General features: G+C 49.8%; 1 protein-coding gene across 3 annotated transcripts in view; it reads left to right on the top strand.

Annotated features, from left to right (window-relative positions):
• The window catches only part of LOC130190750 (syntaxin-10), a 9238-nt gene extending 4966 nt beyond the window's left edge, over window positions 1-4272 (top strand). For 2 of the 3 annotated variants that reach the window (XM_056410328.1, XM_056410327.1), the window contains 2 exons: window positions 1935-2029; window positions 2231-2404. In XM_056410328.1, the coding sequence (XP_056266303.1) occupies window positions 1935-2029; window positions 2231-2307 (172 nt within the window). In that variant the 3' untranslated portion in view covers window positions 2308-2404. Of the gene's footprint in view, window positions 1-1934; window positions 2030-2230 lie in introns of all 3 variants that reach the window. The other variant, XM_056410326.1, reaches the window with a different exon arrangement.
• The last annotated feature ends 9071 nt before the right edge of the window (window positions 4273-13343 follow it).

Raw genomic sequence — 13343 nt, 5'->3', positions numbered from 1 at the left:
GTAAGTGTGTGTGTGTGTGTGTGTGTGTGCCTAAGAGGGGCAGTTGTGTGGGTCTATGTGGGGGTCCTGGTGAGGTCGGAGTTCACAGTCCTGATGGCCTGAGGAAAGAAACTCCGTCTCAGTCTCTCTGTTCTTGCAGCGTGACTACGGAGGCGCCTGCCTGACCGCAGCAGCTGAAACAGTCTGTTGTTGGGGTGGTGAGGATCCTTCATGATCCTGCGGCTCTGGTTCTGCACCTCCTGGTGTACAAGTCCTGCAGGGTGGGAGTGTAGTTCCAATAGTGCGTTCAGCCGAAAGCACTACTCTCTGCAGAGCCTTCCTGTCCTGAGTGGAGCAGTTGCCAAACCAGGCTGTGATGCTTCCTGTCAGGACGCTCTCTACAGCTCCAGAGTAGAAGGACTGAAGGATCCTCTGGGAAACTTTAAATTTCCTCAGCTGCCTGAGGTGGTAGAGGCGCTGCCTTGCCTTTCTCACCAGAGTGTCTGTGTTCGTTGACCATGTCAGATCCTCGGTGATGTGGACTCCCAGGTATTTATACCGCTCACCCTCTCCACAGTAGTCCCGTTAATCCCCAGTGGTGAGTCGTCCTCTGTTGTTGTACCCTCCTAAAGTCCACAATCAGCTCCTTAGTTTTGGTGACATTCATGATGAGGCTGTTGTCCTGGCACCAGAGTGACAGATCAGCAACTTCCTCCAGGTAGGCCTTCTCGTCGTTGTCGGAGATCAGGCCCACCACCACTGTGTCATCCATAAACTTGATGATGGTGTTGGAGCTGAACCTGGCCACACAGTCATGTGTGTACAGGGAGTACAGTAGGGGCTGAGGACGCAACCCTGGGGGATCCTGTGTTCAGGGTGAGGGATTTGGAGGTGTGTCTGCCCACCCTGACCACCTGTGGCCTGGCGGTCAGGAAGTCCAGGATCCAAGCACACAGGGGTGTTCAGTCCCAGCTCAATCAGCTTGCCGGCCAGTCTGGAGGGACTATGGTGTTGAAAGCTGAACTATAATCAATGAACAGCAGTCTCACATAGCCCCCTCTGGCTGTCCAGATGAGAGAGTGTGGTGTGCAGTACCTGGGAGACAGCATCATCTGTGGATCTGTTTGGGCGATAAGCAAACTGCAGCGGGTCCATGGAGGAAGGGAGGAAGGCGCAGATGTAGTCCTTTATCAGCCTCTCAAAGCATTTCATGACCACCGAGGTGAGGGCCACCGGTCGGTAGTCATTCATACATGCTGGAGAAGCATTCTTGGGCACAGGGACAATAGTGGATCTCTTGAAGCAGGCGGGGACCACGGACTCAGCCAGGGAGAGGTTGAATATTGTGGTGAACACTGGAGCTAGCTGGTTAGCACAGGTCTTCAGTACTCGCCCAGATATGCCATCTGGACCTGCAGCTTTCCTGGTGTTCACCCTCAACAGAGCCCTCCTCACACTGTGCTCGGTCACAGAGAGTGTGTGTTCATCCCCAGCGGTAGAACTCACCTCGGCTACGCTAACGCTCTCCCCATTAGTTGCAAGTCGAAGTGTCCTTGAGCAAGGCACTGAACCCCCAGTTGCTTCCCGGGCGCTTCACTGCTCCTTAATAACTCAGAATGGGTTAAATGCAGAGAACTAATTTCCCCTTGGGGATTAATAAAGTATATATCTATATCTATCTATCTATCGCGTTATTTTTCACAGCACTAATATAAATATATAAAGTACATAAAGTATATAATATATATAGAGTACATAAAGTATATAAAGTACATAAAGTATATATAAAGTACATAATGTATATATATAAATATATTAAGTACATAAAGTATATATATATATAAAGTATATATATAAATATATTAAGTACATAAAGTATATATATATAAAGTACATAAAGTATATATATATAAAGTACATAAAGTATATAAAGTACACGTCCTCTTCTTCTTCAGCATGTTGGGCGACTTCGGGGACGAGATGGACCAGACGACGTCCCGCATGGACTCAGTCCTCAAGAAGCTGGAGAAGGTGTCCCACATGACCAGCAGTGAGTACACACACACACACAAAGGCACACACACATACACACACACACAAAGGCACGCACACACATACACACACACACAAAGGCACACACAGGCACGCACACACATACACACACATAAACACAGGCACACACACACATAGGCATACACACACACACATAGGCACACACGTTGCTCATCGGTCTCTCTGCTGCCCCCTGCAGGCCGGAGGCAGTGGTGCGTCATCGGCGTGCTGGTGGTCGTGATGATCGTGGTCCTCGTCCTCTTCTTTGCTCTCTGACCTTTGACCTCTGGATCAACGCTCACCAGGCGCCTCGCTGTGAGGACGGCCGTGTCTCCTCCTCCTCCTCCTCCTTTCCTTTCCATTGAGGAGAAGCACAACCTTCCTTCTCTTTTATTGATTCGAGTGGGGAAACAAACAACAACAATAACAACAACAACGACGGAGGAGGAGCTCCTGGCTGAGTGACCCTGGTGGTGTTACGTATTTAACATTTCGGTTATTGTTGATAACGGTACTCCATGGGGGGGGATTTCAGTGTTGCCTTAAATATATTTTTATATATCGTGGACGTGTGCAGTATGTTTATGTGCCTACATGTAGATCAGGGGGGGGGGGGACCACCATGGGGACCACCAGGGTGACTACCATGGGGACCACCAGGTGGACCACCAGGGGGACCACCATGGGGACCACCAGGGTGACTACCATGGGGACCACCAGGTGGACCACCATGGGGACCACCAGGTGGACCACCAAGAGGACTACCAGGGGGACCACCAGTGGGACCACCAAGAGGACTACCATGGGGACCACCATGGGGACCACCAGGGGGACCACCAGGAGGACTACCAGGGGGACCACCAAGAGGACTACCAGGGGGACCACCATGGGGACCACCAGAGGGAGCACCAGGAGGACTACCAGGGGGACCACCATGGGGACTACCATGGGGACCACCATGGGGACCACCAGGAGGACTACCAGGGGGACCACCATGGGGACCACGAACAGGACCACCATGGGGACCACCAAGAGGACTACCAGGGGGACCACCATGGGGACCACCAGGGGGACCACCATGGGGACCACCAAGAGGACTACCAGGGGGACCACCATGGGGACCACCAAGAGGACTACCAGGGGGACCACCATGGGGACCACCAGGAGGACTACCATGGGGACTACCAGGGGGACCGCGTCGCCCAAAACCCGCCGACTCATCATAGATGCCGGTCGTCCCCCCCCCCCCCCCCTCCTGAGGACCGGCTCCATGGGGTGAAGTCTGCAGCCGGCTCCCGATTGGCCGAGGGCTCGGTCGCTCTCGCTGGGCGGCTCCCGGCCAATGGGGTTCGCCCGTTGAGTTTTTAATGGAGCTTTAGATGAGGAGCAGCAGTTACCGGGCAGGAAGTCTCCGCAGGAGGCCCCGAGTCAGGCAGACGGCGCCCTCTGCTGGAGGCCGGGGGTCACGTCAGGTGTGTGTGTGGGGGGGGGCGGGGTCTCTGTATAAATATTTAAAACACGCCTTGAAGTACAAAGACTTTCGATCAATTTCACTTGTAATCAGATTAAATTTTTTCACATTTTATTTTTTTTCTTTTGCTGAACGGCGGCGTTGCGTAACATTTATCCAGAGACATTTATTTTGATTTTTAAACCGATGAAGGCGGAGGTCAAAGGTCACAGGGTTCCATGCGGGGCTCCCCCCTCTCACTGACAGAGCTCCTCTCCGTTATGATGTCATCATTATTCACCACGCTTTGGTGTGATGACGTCACATCTGAGAGACCTTCAGGGTCTGGTCCTAAAACACGGATCTAAAGGCCTTCTGGTCACCAGAAAGTGACCTCTGACCCCCGAGGGGGCGGGGCTTAAGGCATTAACGGTCGCTCTGGAGACTGATCATGGTCAAAGCTTTAAATCAGGACGATGACGTCGACGTCGTGGAGGCCATGACGTCATCGATGTCGTGGAGGCGTGTTTTGTGTTCAAGATGAATTAAAGTGCCAATTCTGTTTGTTCCCGTTGTTAATATTATTATTATTATTTTTGCCGCTTTGCGTCGTGTTTTTTGCACATAACCAAACTTTATTCCCGTCGTTCGTGTTCTTGAAACCTTTTTATTTAACGTTTCGACTTCCACGAACACGACATGAAGAATACCTGTTACTCGGCTGCTTCGACAACCGAATCGTCGTGATTGTTTTCTGGAGTTTTGAGTTTTATTAAACTTGTTCAATGTGACGGTAATGTGATTATTTACACTTTAAAACATTCATAAATCTACGTTGAGCTCCTTGTGACGGGATGGACTGTTGATGTGAATATTTATATTCAATTACAATAAGAAAACTTTATAAAAAAACATCTTTTCATGCCCAGGAAGTCAAAACATTCAGAAGAAATTTACCAAAACATGTTGAGACATATGAAGTTATTCTAGTGTTATGAAAAGTAATTATTGTCAAAAAATGTCACGTAAAAAGCTTTAAAAAGGCTTATGAAGAGGAGGCTGGTGATGAAGAGGAGAATCCGACTACCCAAGACAACCAGAGAACTGTCGGACATACCGCGATCGTCTTCTGGTGAGAAGTGATGCATTGTGGGAATCATCTGCAGGGTTCCTCTGTCCCTCTGCAGGTGAACTGTGATCTGATTGGCTGTCAGACCTGAAGACACAAACTCAGACCAGCAGCTGTTGATGACGTCACTCAGCAACATTCAGACACGTTTTAGTCCGTGAAAATGTATATTGTATTTCATTTAAAAATCAGTCAGTTTATCTAAAGGAATGTGAATTTTTTTTAATGTATTAAAAGGTCAAAAATATGCTGAATATTTACCCTTTTCTTGTGATGTCGGAAAATTAAAATAAAATATATTTAAAGTTGTCGTATTAAATGTGAAAACACAGAAAAAAATAACATGAAAAAAGTATTAATAAGTATTCAAAATGTAAAAAAAGTCAATTTAAGGCAGAAAATATGAACAAAAAATAAATTATAGTACAGAAAATGAATGAATTGTTGATGTCGATGTGAATCCTAGTACTGGTACCAGTAGTAGTACTAGTACCAGGAGAAAGATAACACTGTTGGGTTAAGACAGAGAGTGCAGGGTGAGGGGGTCCTTGCCTCCTTCCTTTCCTACATTCCTTTCTTTCCTCTCTCTTCCTTTTCTCCTTTCCTTCCTTCTTTTTCTACCTTCCTTGCCACCGAGTGCCCGTTCTAGTTTTTCTTGCGTTTCCTCTTTTCACCCTCTGCAATGCTCATACAACATTGATCTTTGTAAAACTGGAACAGACAAAACAAAGAGAAACATGCCACATAAAACAATGTGGTACAAGGATAGCAATCATAGTTTAGCTGCAATTTTCTAGCTGTGAATTCTTGTGACATTTATAAAATGAATTAATAAGTTCAACATACTTTCGAAATTGTCTCAACACAAATAAGATGCCTGCCTGGATATCTCTCCCTCTCTCTGTTCACATGACGTCAGTAAACAGCTGGACAAGGCTGTTAAACCACGGATTTAATGAGTTTTTTGTTTATTTTCTTCGGACCAGTTGTGACGTCATGTTTTTAGCAGCGCTAATGTCGACGTGGTTCATTTATCACCAAACAACGTCAGGGGACAAACAGTCATGACCTGTGTGTCTGAGGCTGCGGGTCAGAGGAGAAGGAGGTGCAGCCGTTTGGTGGCGCGAGGAGCACTGAGTGGAGGAGGAGGAGGAGGGCGGGGCGCGGAGCATGTCGGGGTGAAATTCTCACAAGAACTCAAATAAATGCCCCGTCGGATATCAAAACACATTTGGGGGGACTTGATGACAGAGAGTCATTTTTATTCTTAAATACTGATGAATGAAAAAAAAAGTGTCTACAGCGAAAAGGGCACTTTACTCATCCAGGGCAAAAGGGGAGGAGCTTGAGCACCACGAGGGCTCTACCTGTGCACGTGCCTGTCTCAAGTGTCACGCATTGAGCGTGAGACTCACGCATTCCGGTCTTAAGTCACGCACTCCCGCCACACATCGTATTTCTCACGCTGAAAAAAACTCTCGGCTATTTAATGTTTGAATGTGCCGCAGCGCTGCCCTCACCGTGGAGGAATCAAGCGCTCCCTGGAGGTCTGCTGTGAGCAGCCACTTATCAGCCAATCAAAAAGAAGAAATGGGCTCCACAGTAGCCAATCAGGAAACAACGTATCTGTTGTATCTGGGTCAGATTTAAGCCAGCAATCAATGAAAATAAAGCATCCTGGAATTGCGCGGGACTGATATCCGAAAGATGGCGGTCAACAGAAACTTTGTTCACGTAAGTTTACCGTAAGCCCGGTGTTACGTGTCTAGCCGTTAGCTCACTCGCCTCACAAAGCGCGCGGTGCACCCGTTAAGTGAGGTTACAGCTCTGTGCGGTGCCACGGGCGGAGAACCGTCCTCCGGGTTTAACTCCGAGTGGAAACAAAGCGCCTCAAGCAGCATATTCGGTGTAGCTTTACCCGAGTGACGTGAATAAAACGGTGTAATACTTGATTCTGTCAAACGGTTCAACAGGCCACCCTGTTAACTGGAGACTTTTCAGCCAAATACGTCCGTTGTCGTGGTTACGACGGCCGTTTGAAAAATAGGTTAGAGAACACGAATAGCTGTCCTCGCGAATGCCGCTTGGTTTAATGTTGTAATGCAGTGTCAACCCCTCGACTCTCCCAGTGAAACAGTGCGGTATCCACGGGCTACAGCTACGTGTTCTCCTCCTATGTTCAACACCAGTTAACGCGGTCGCTTCTTAAACCGTAACACCGGGAACACGTTCACAGCCTGAACCCTCTCCCCGTCACGTTCTATTCCCAGCTAAACAGTTGTGATTGGGAAATGAGATGTTGTGTTGTTGTCGGTGTGCTCCGCGGTTGTCCGGTGTTACGGTTTAAGAAGCGACCGCGTTAACTGGCGACTTTGAACCGAACGCGGTCCGTTGTTGCGATGTTTACGACGGCCGAATATAAGCTAGCCGTCCTCGTTGGTTTTTAATGGTCCACCAGGGGGACCACCAAGAGGACCACCAGGAGGACCACCAGGAGGACCACCAGGAGGACCACCAGGAGGACCACCAGGGGGACCACCAGGAGGACCACCAGGAGGACCACCAGGGGGACCACCAGGAGGACCACCAGGGGGACCACCAGGAGGACCACCAAGAGGACCACCAGGAGGACCACCAGGAGGACCACCAGGGGGATCACCAGGAGGACCACCAGGAGGACCACCAGGGGGACCACCAGGAGGACCACCAGGGGGATCACCAGGAGGACCACCAGGAGGACCACCAGGGGGATCACCAGGAGGACCACCAGGAGGACCACCAGGAGGATCACCAGGGGGACCACCAGGAGGACCACCAGGGGGACCACCAGGAGGACCACCAAGAGGACCACCAGGAGGACCACCAGGAGGACCACCAGGGGGATCACCAGGAGGACCACCAGGAGGACCACCAGGGGGACCACCAGGAGGACCACCAGGAGGACCACCAGGGGGATCACCAGGGGACCACCAGGAGGACCACCAGGGGACCACCAGGAGGACCACCAGGAGGACCACCAGGGGACCACCAGGAGGACCACCAGGGGATCACCAGGAGGACCACCAGGGGACCACCAGGAGGACCACCAGGAGGACCACGAGGGGGATCACCAGGAGGACCACCAGGAGGACCACCAGGAGGATCACCAGGGGGACCACCAGGAGGACCACCAGGGGACCACCAGGAGGACCACCAGGGAGGACCACCAGGAGGACCACCAGGAGGACCACCAGGAGGACCACCAGGAGGACCACCAGGGGGACCACCAGGAGGACCACCAGGGGGACCACCAGGAGGACCACCAGGGGGATCACCAGGAGGACCACCAGGAGGACCACCAGGGGGACCACCAGGAGGACCACCAGGAGGACCACCAGGGGGACCACCAGGAGGACCACCAGGGGGACCACCAGGAGGACCACCAGGAGGACCACCAGGAGGACCACCAGGAGGACCACCAGGAGGACCACCAGGAGGACCACCAGGAGGACCACCAGGAGGACCACCAGGAGGACCACCAGGGGGACCACCAGGAGGACCACCAGGAGGACCACCAGGGGGATCACCAGGAGGACCACCAGGAGGACCACCAGGAGGACCACCAGGAGGACCACCAGGGGGACCACCAGGAGGACCACCAGGAGGACCACCAGGAGGACCACCAGGAGGACCACCAGGAGGACCACCAGGAGGACCACCAGGAGGACCACCAGGAGGACCACCAGGAGGACCACCAGGAGGACCACCAGGAGGACCACCAGGAGGACCACCAGGAGGACCACCAGGAGGACCACCAGGAGGACCACCAGGGGGATCACCAGGAGGACCACCAGGAGGACCACCAGGAGGATCACCAGGAGGACCACCAGGAGGACCACCAGGAGGACCACCAGGAGGACCACCAGGAGGATCACCAGGAGGATCACCAGGAGGATCACCAGGAGGACCACCAGGAGGACCACCAGGGGGACCACCAGGGGGACCACCAGGTCCTTGACGCACGAGTCTCTCAGGTCTCAGGACTCGTCATAGATGTCGGTTCCCCCTCGCCCAGGAAGTCAAAACATTCAGAAGAAATTTACAAAAACATGTTGAAACATATGAAGTTATTCTCGTGTTATGAAAGTCTCGCACTTCTTCCCTGCCAGTCAGACTGATGGCAACAACAGAACTGCTGAGAAATGCACACTCCTTGAAAGTGTGAAAACATGTGCAACACCACAACCTCCTGGTCTCATCTGGTCATCAGGAGCATCAGCATGTTGTCGGAACAGGAACGCGGATCTGATGATGCATTGTGGGACGAACCGAAAAGAAAGATGAATGAATCGTTCATGTGGGAAGCGAATGCATGGCTAGGTGAACACGGAAGGCGTGATGATGATGATGATGGAGCGGACATAGGTCCAGAGGACAGTGTTTCTGCAACTTATGCAAGGAAAGCAGACGGCGGGGATCAAAGGTCTTCACCTCCTCCACGTGGCGCCGCATGGCGGAGGAGGCTGCGCTACACGTTAGATCGGCGGCTCTTAAAGAAAAGCACGCCGGAGAAAGTGAGGAAGCCGATTTGGCTCAAAGACGAGAAAAACGGAGAAAACAAAAGGAAACGTGAGCCGTCCAAAGCGAATTAGATGCAGCTAATGCCAAACTCGATATATGAAGTGATAGAAGAAGTGTTTCACAGAGAGATGGAATGAATGAGCATTTTGAGAAAACACTCAAATTACAAGGGACAAAGGAATTTATTGGAAAGGAATATGATGAACCAAAAGGCAAAGGAATGCAAGATGTGAGTGTGAGACTTACATCACATGCCCAGCCATCCACAGCCCCGTCGCCACGCTCAGGAGCCTTCACGCCTTAGGAGGTCCTCTCATCAAGCACAGCCCTCTCAAACCACTCTGCCCCCCCAGGGTCCATCACAGCCCCTCAGGGCCTCTCCTGGAGAACAAGTGTTCATCTCTCTGACGTTCTGCAGAGGCAAAACGACATCACAGCATCTTTGAGAAGACAACAGGACAAATCAGTTTTGCCACGAAAGGAGATGAAGGTATTTCCTAATGATCCAATTGACTACAGATCATTTATTAGTTCATTTGAACATATGATAGAGAGCAAAATTGAGCATGCAAAGGACGAATTGTACTATCTGGAGCAATATACATGTGGTCAGGCCAGAGAGCTGAAGACATGTCTCTTCTTAGATGCAGATATAGGCTTTGCAAGGGCCAGAGAATTGCTCCAAAGAATTGCTCCAAGAGCACTTTGGAAATGAGCATCAAGTCTCCGATGCATCCATTCAAAAGGCATCGACATGGCCCTCCATTGAAGTGTTCCCTGACCAGAAAGGACTTGTGAACCGTGAGCATCAAGAGCCAAAGCAGCATCCTCAAAAGACCCCTCACAAAGCTCTGTTTGATCGAGGGTGATGAAGACGAAGCTTGACGACTCAAGATGACAATGGTCTAGTTCACTCTATTTGGTCTTTAATACATTTTGATACAGAGAAAAGTAATGATTTCAAGGCTCCCATTTTTATTTAATTTCGTAATTGTTTTGCTTACCAAATACAATTAGGGGCCGGTAATGTAGGAGCCATTTCTGTATTTATTATACGTTATTTTAATGGTTTTATTTATTTCTATTTTCTGAGAATTTGTGCCCTCTACAGGTCAAAAGGCCAATAAATAGGAGAGTGACCTGGGGGAGGGGCGGCTGACTGGGAGCACACAGCGTTTGACCTGCTGTCTGATTATGTTGCTGGAGGATAGGCCTCGCTGCTCTTTGTGCTCTCAAACTTTATTTATTCATTTATTTACAACCCACAAGTTGTACCATCCATTTTGTTAATAAACCCACCACTTGGAACTGTATTGGACCGCTTTGGATTTCATTTATTTCACAGGACAAGCATCAAAGAACCCCCAGTCACCGCCAACAACGGGACTAACAAAGGGACACTCAGGATAAATGGTCACTATAAATACTGCATACACTTTACCACACTATGTACAGTGTTTAAAAAAAAATTATTTTTCATATTTCTATTATTATTATTATTAACGTGTGTTTGTTTTGTATCTCTGACTCGGAGAGCCCTGCAAAAATAATTCCGATGTCTGGACTGCTGGTCGAGGCACAGATGGCAAATAAAAAACCTTGAACGCTTTGGAGGTGAAGCCACGTGTCATTGTGCAATGCCCCTCGTGGCCACAGGGGTCGCTGTTCTGCGGCGTCTCCACATAGAAGAGGAAATGAGGCGCGGACTCGCTGTGGTCAGTCCTGTTTGTTAAAAACCTTTATTAACAGTTCAGATGTTTCCTCATTTGTAATCAGTCGGGTTTCTCTTTACAGTAGTTAATGAGTTAATGAGTTAGAGTTAATTAGTTAATGAGTTAATGTGCAATTATCGTTACCACCGGGTCACAGTTAGGATTCACAAAGTTATTGGCACTTGGAACACATGGGGAACACTGGCATGTACAGGGGGGGGGGGGGGGGTAATTCCTCTGACACCAGTAGAAGCTACTGCATCGTCTCTTATTTTATCCTCTTTAATTTTTTTACCTCCAAAAAGTTGTTCCTCTTTTTTTTCTGGGTTATGAAGAATAATGAAGAATGATAATAATACCTCATGCTGCGAGCGCACACCTAACAATCAACCTCCATAGTGCTTCTATGTCGTAATGTACAGTTTATATATTTATAGCGGAAGAAAAGAAGAAAACGGATACAAAATAAAACGGAGTATTTTTATTATTATTGTTTTAGTGATCCGACAACACCAGAGACAAGAGGAGGAGTATAAAATATCATCACGAGGAACTCTGAGGTAAGATGTGTAGAGGTGGACTCACGCTTCTTCTGGAGAGACCCGGAGCTCTGCTGAGGCCTGGAGCCGGACTCAGACTCAGGACTCAGAGACCCAGACTCAGAGACCCAGAATCAGAGACCCAGACTCAGAGACCCAGGACTCAGAGATTCAGACTCAGAGACCCAGACTCAGAGACCCAGACTCAGGACTCAGAGACCCAGACTCAGAGATTCAGACTCAGAGACCCAGACTCAGAGACCCAGACTCAGAGATTCAGACTCAGAGACTCAGAGACTCAGACTCAGGGCCTGCGTTGACTCAGCTGAGCCCTGTGATGGCTGAGAGCTCCCGAGGTAAACTGGTACATTTTTTTTGTTTTATTTCTATTTATTTAAACTGTATTAAGCGACACGAAGACGAGCTTCTGCGTCTCAGAGGTTTGCCCGTTTTGTATTTAAACATATACAGTATATTTATATATTTATATATCCATATCTATGTATGTGTGAGTGTGTGTTGTCTCTGGTGTTTTGGGAAAGCGGAGTAAATGATTTCTGGATGAGACGACAGGGAGAGGGGGCGTGGCCTGGAGGTATGGGGGCGTGGCCTGGAGGTCTGGGGGCGTGGCCAGGAGGTCCGGGGGGGGGCAGATGGAGACGGGGAATCGTCTCGGTATCGGGATCTTTGATTTTTTTTTTTTTATCTACAATAAACAGATTTCTGCTTCCTTCTCAAGTTCATCCAGACTTCACTCAAAGGGAAACATTTGATAGCAACCCCTCTGGATCGGCTCATTTGATAGCAACCCCTCTGGATCGGTGGAGACCAAAAATGTAGCAACAAAAAAAAGTCGGTTGAATATCGTCAAAAACGACGACAATCCAACGCTCATATTTCAGTTTGCCTGGTGTGTTCAGGGTCAGGGGGGAAAACAGGCTTTTCTAAACACCAGAATGAGGGATTGTTAAAGTTCAGGTGTCTCGGGGTGGAGCTCTTCGTTTCTGACCAATCAGAGCGCAGCGAGCTCTTTAAAGTAACTCCTCTTCATCGTTTGGATCATCAAACGCTGATCAGGTCTACAGGGACCTGGTCTGTGTCAAACCCCCAACCCTCCCCCGATGCAGAGGACAGGTCGATGGGCGCCACATCATCATCATCATCAACATCATCATCACTATCATCATCATCATCATCACTTGTCGTTTACAGTAAACGTCACAAAGAGAACAGAAAACGTACAAAAATAAAAACAGAGAATAAAGTACAAAAAGATAAAATAAGGTACAAAGAGACCCCCCCCCCCCCCCAGCATCCGAACCTCAGACAGGAAGTGACCCGTGTCAGACGGTGCTTGCTCGCCGTGTTCTGGAGGGTCTCACTTCCTGTCTGTGGTTGTGGACCGACGGGTCGGGATCGGCTGCCGGAGCTCTTTCAATCTGCCGGCGGCTCTTTTTGGCGCGTCGGCTTCTTTTTGGCGGTTTATTCTTATTTTTTGTGTCGAATTCTTTTAAAATATTTAATATTTATATTTAAAACAAACATACATATTTAATGTAAATATTTCGTAACGAGCGGTCGGCCGCTAAGGTGCTCAGGAATACAGTGACGGAGACTCGGGGCGTCGCCCCCTGGTGGCGGCCGCGTCTCTCCAGCAGGGGGCGCTCTAACACATTCGAGGCGGCGGCGTCTCTCCAGCAGGGGGCGCTCAGGTAAACACGCTGTGGGCCGACACAAGACGAGGACGATGGATCCACGTGGAGTTTCACTCTCTAACAGACATTCAGACGAGGAGTCTCGAGATGAGGCGAGCCGCACAGCGCCCCGCCCGTCAGCTGCCCCCCCCCCTCCCCCGTTACCACGGCAACAACAGCTGCAGTACAGTGAAAAGCATCCGGTCCAGCATTTAACGCCTCGACCCT

The sequence above is a fragment of the Pseudoliparis swirei genome, chromosome 24 (assembly GCF_029220125.1).
Source record: "Pseudoliparis swirei isolate HS2019 ecotype Mariana Trench chromosome 24, NWPU_hadal_v1, whole genome shotgun sequence".
Taxonomy (NCBI): Eukaryota; Metazoa; Chordata; class Actinopteri; order Perciformes; family Liparidae; genus Pseudoliparis; species Pseudoliparis swirei.
Note: the sequence above shows the minus strand (reverse complement) of the source record. Positions and strands in the feature narration are given on the sequence as shown.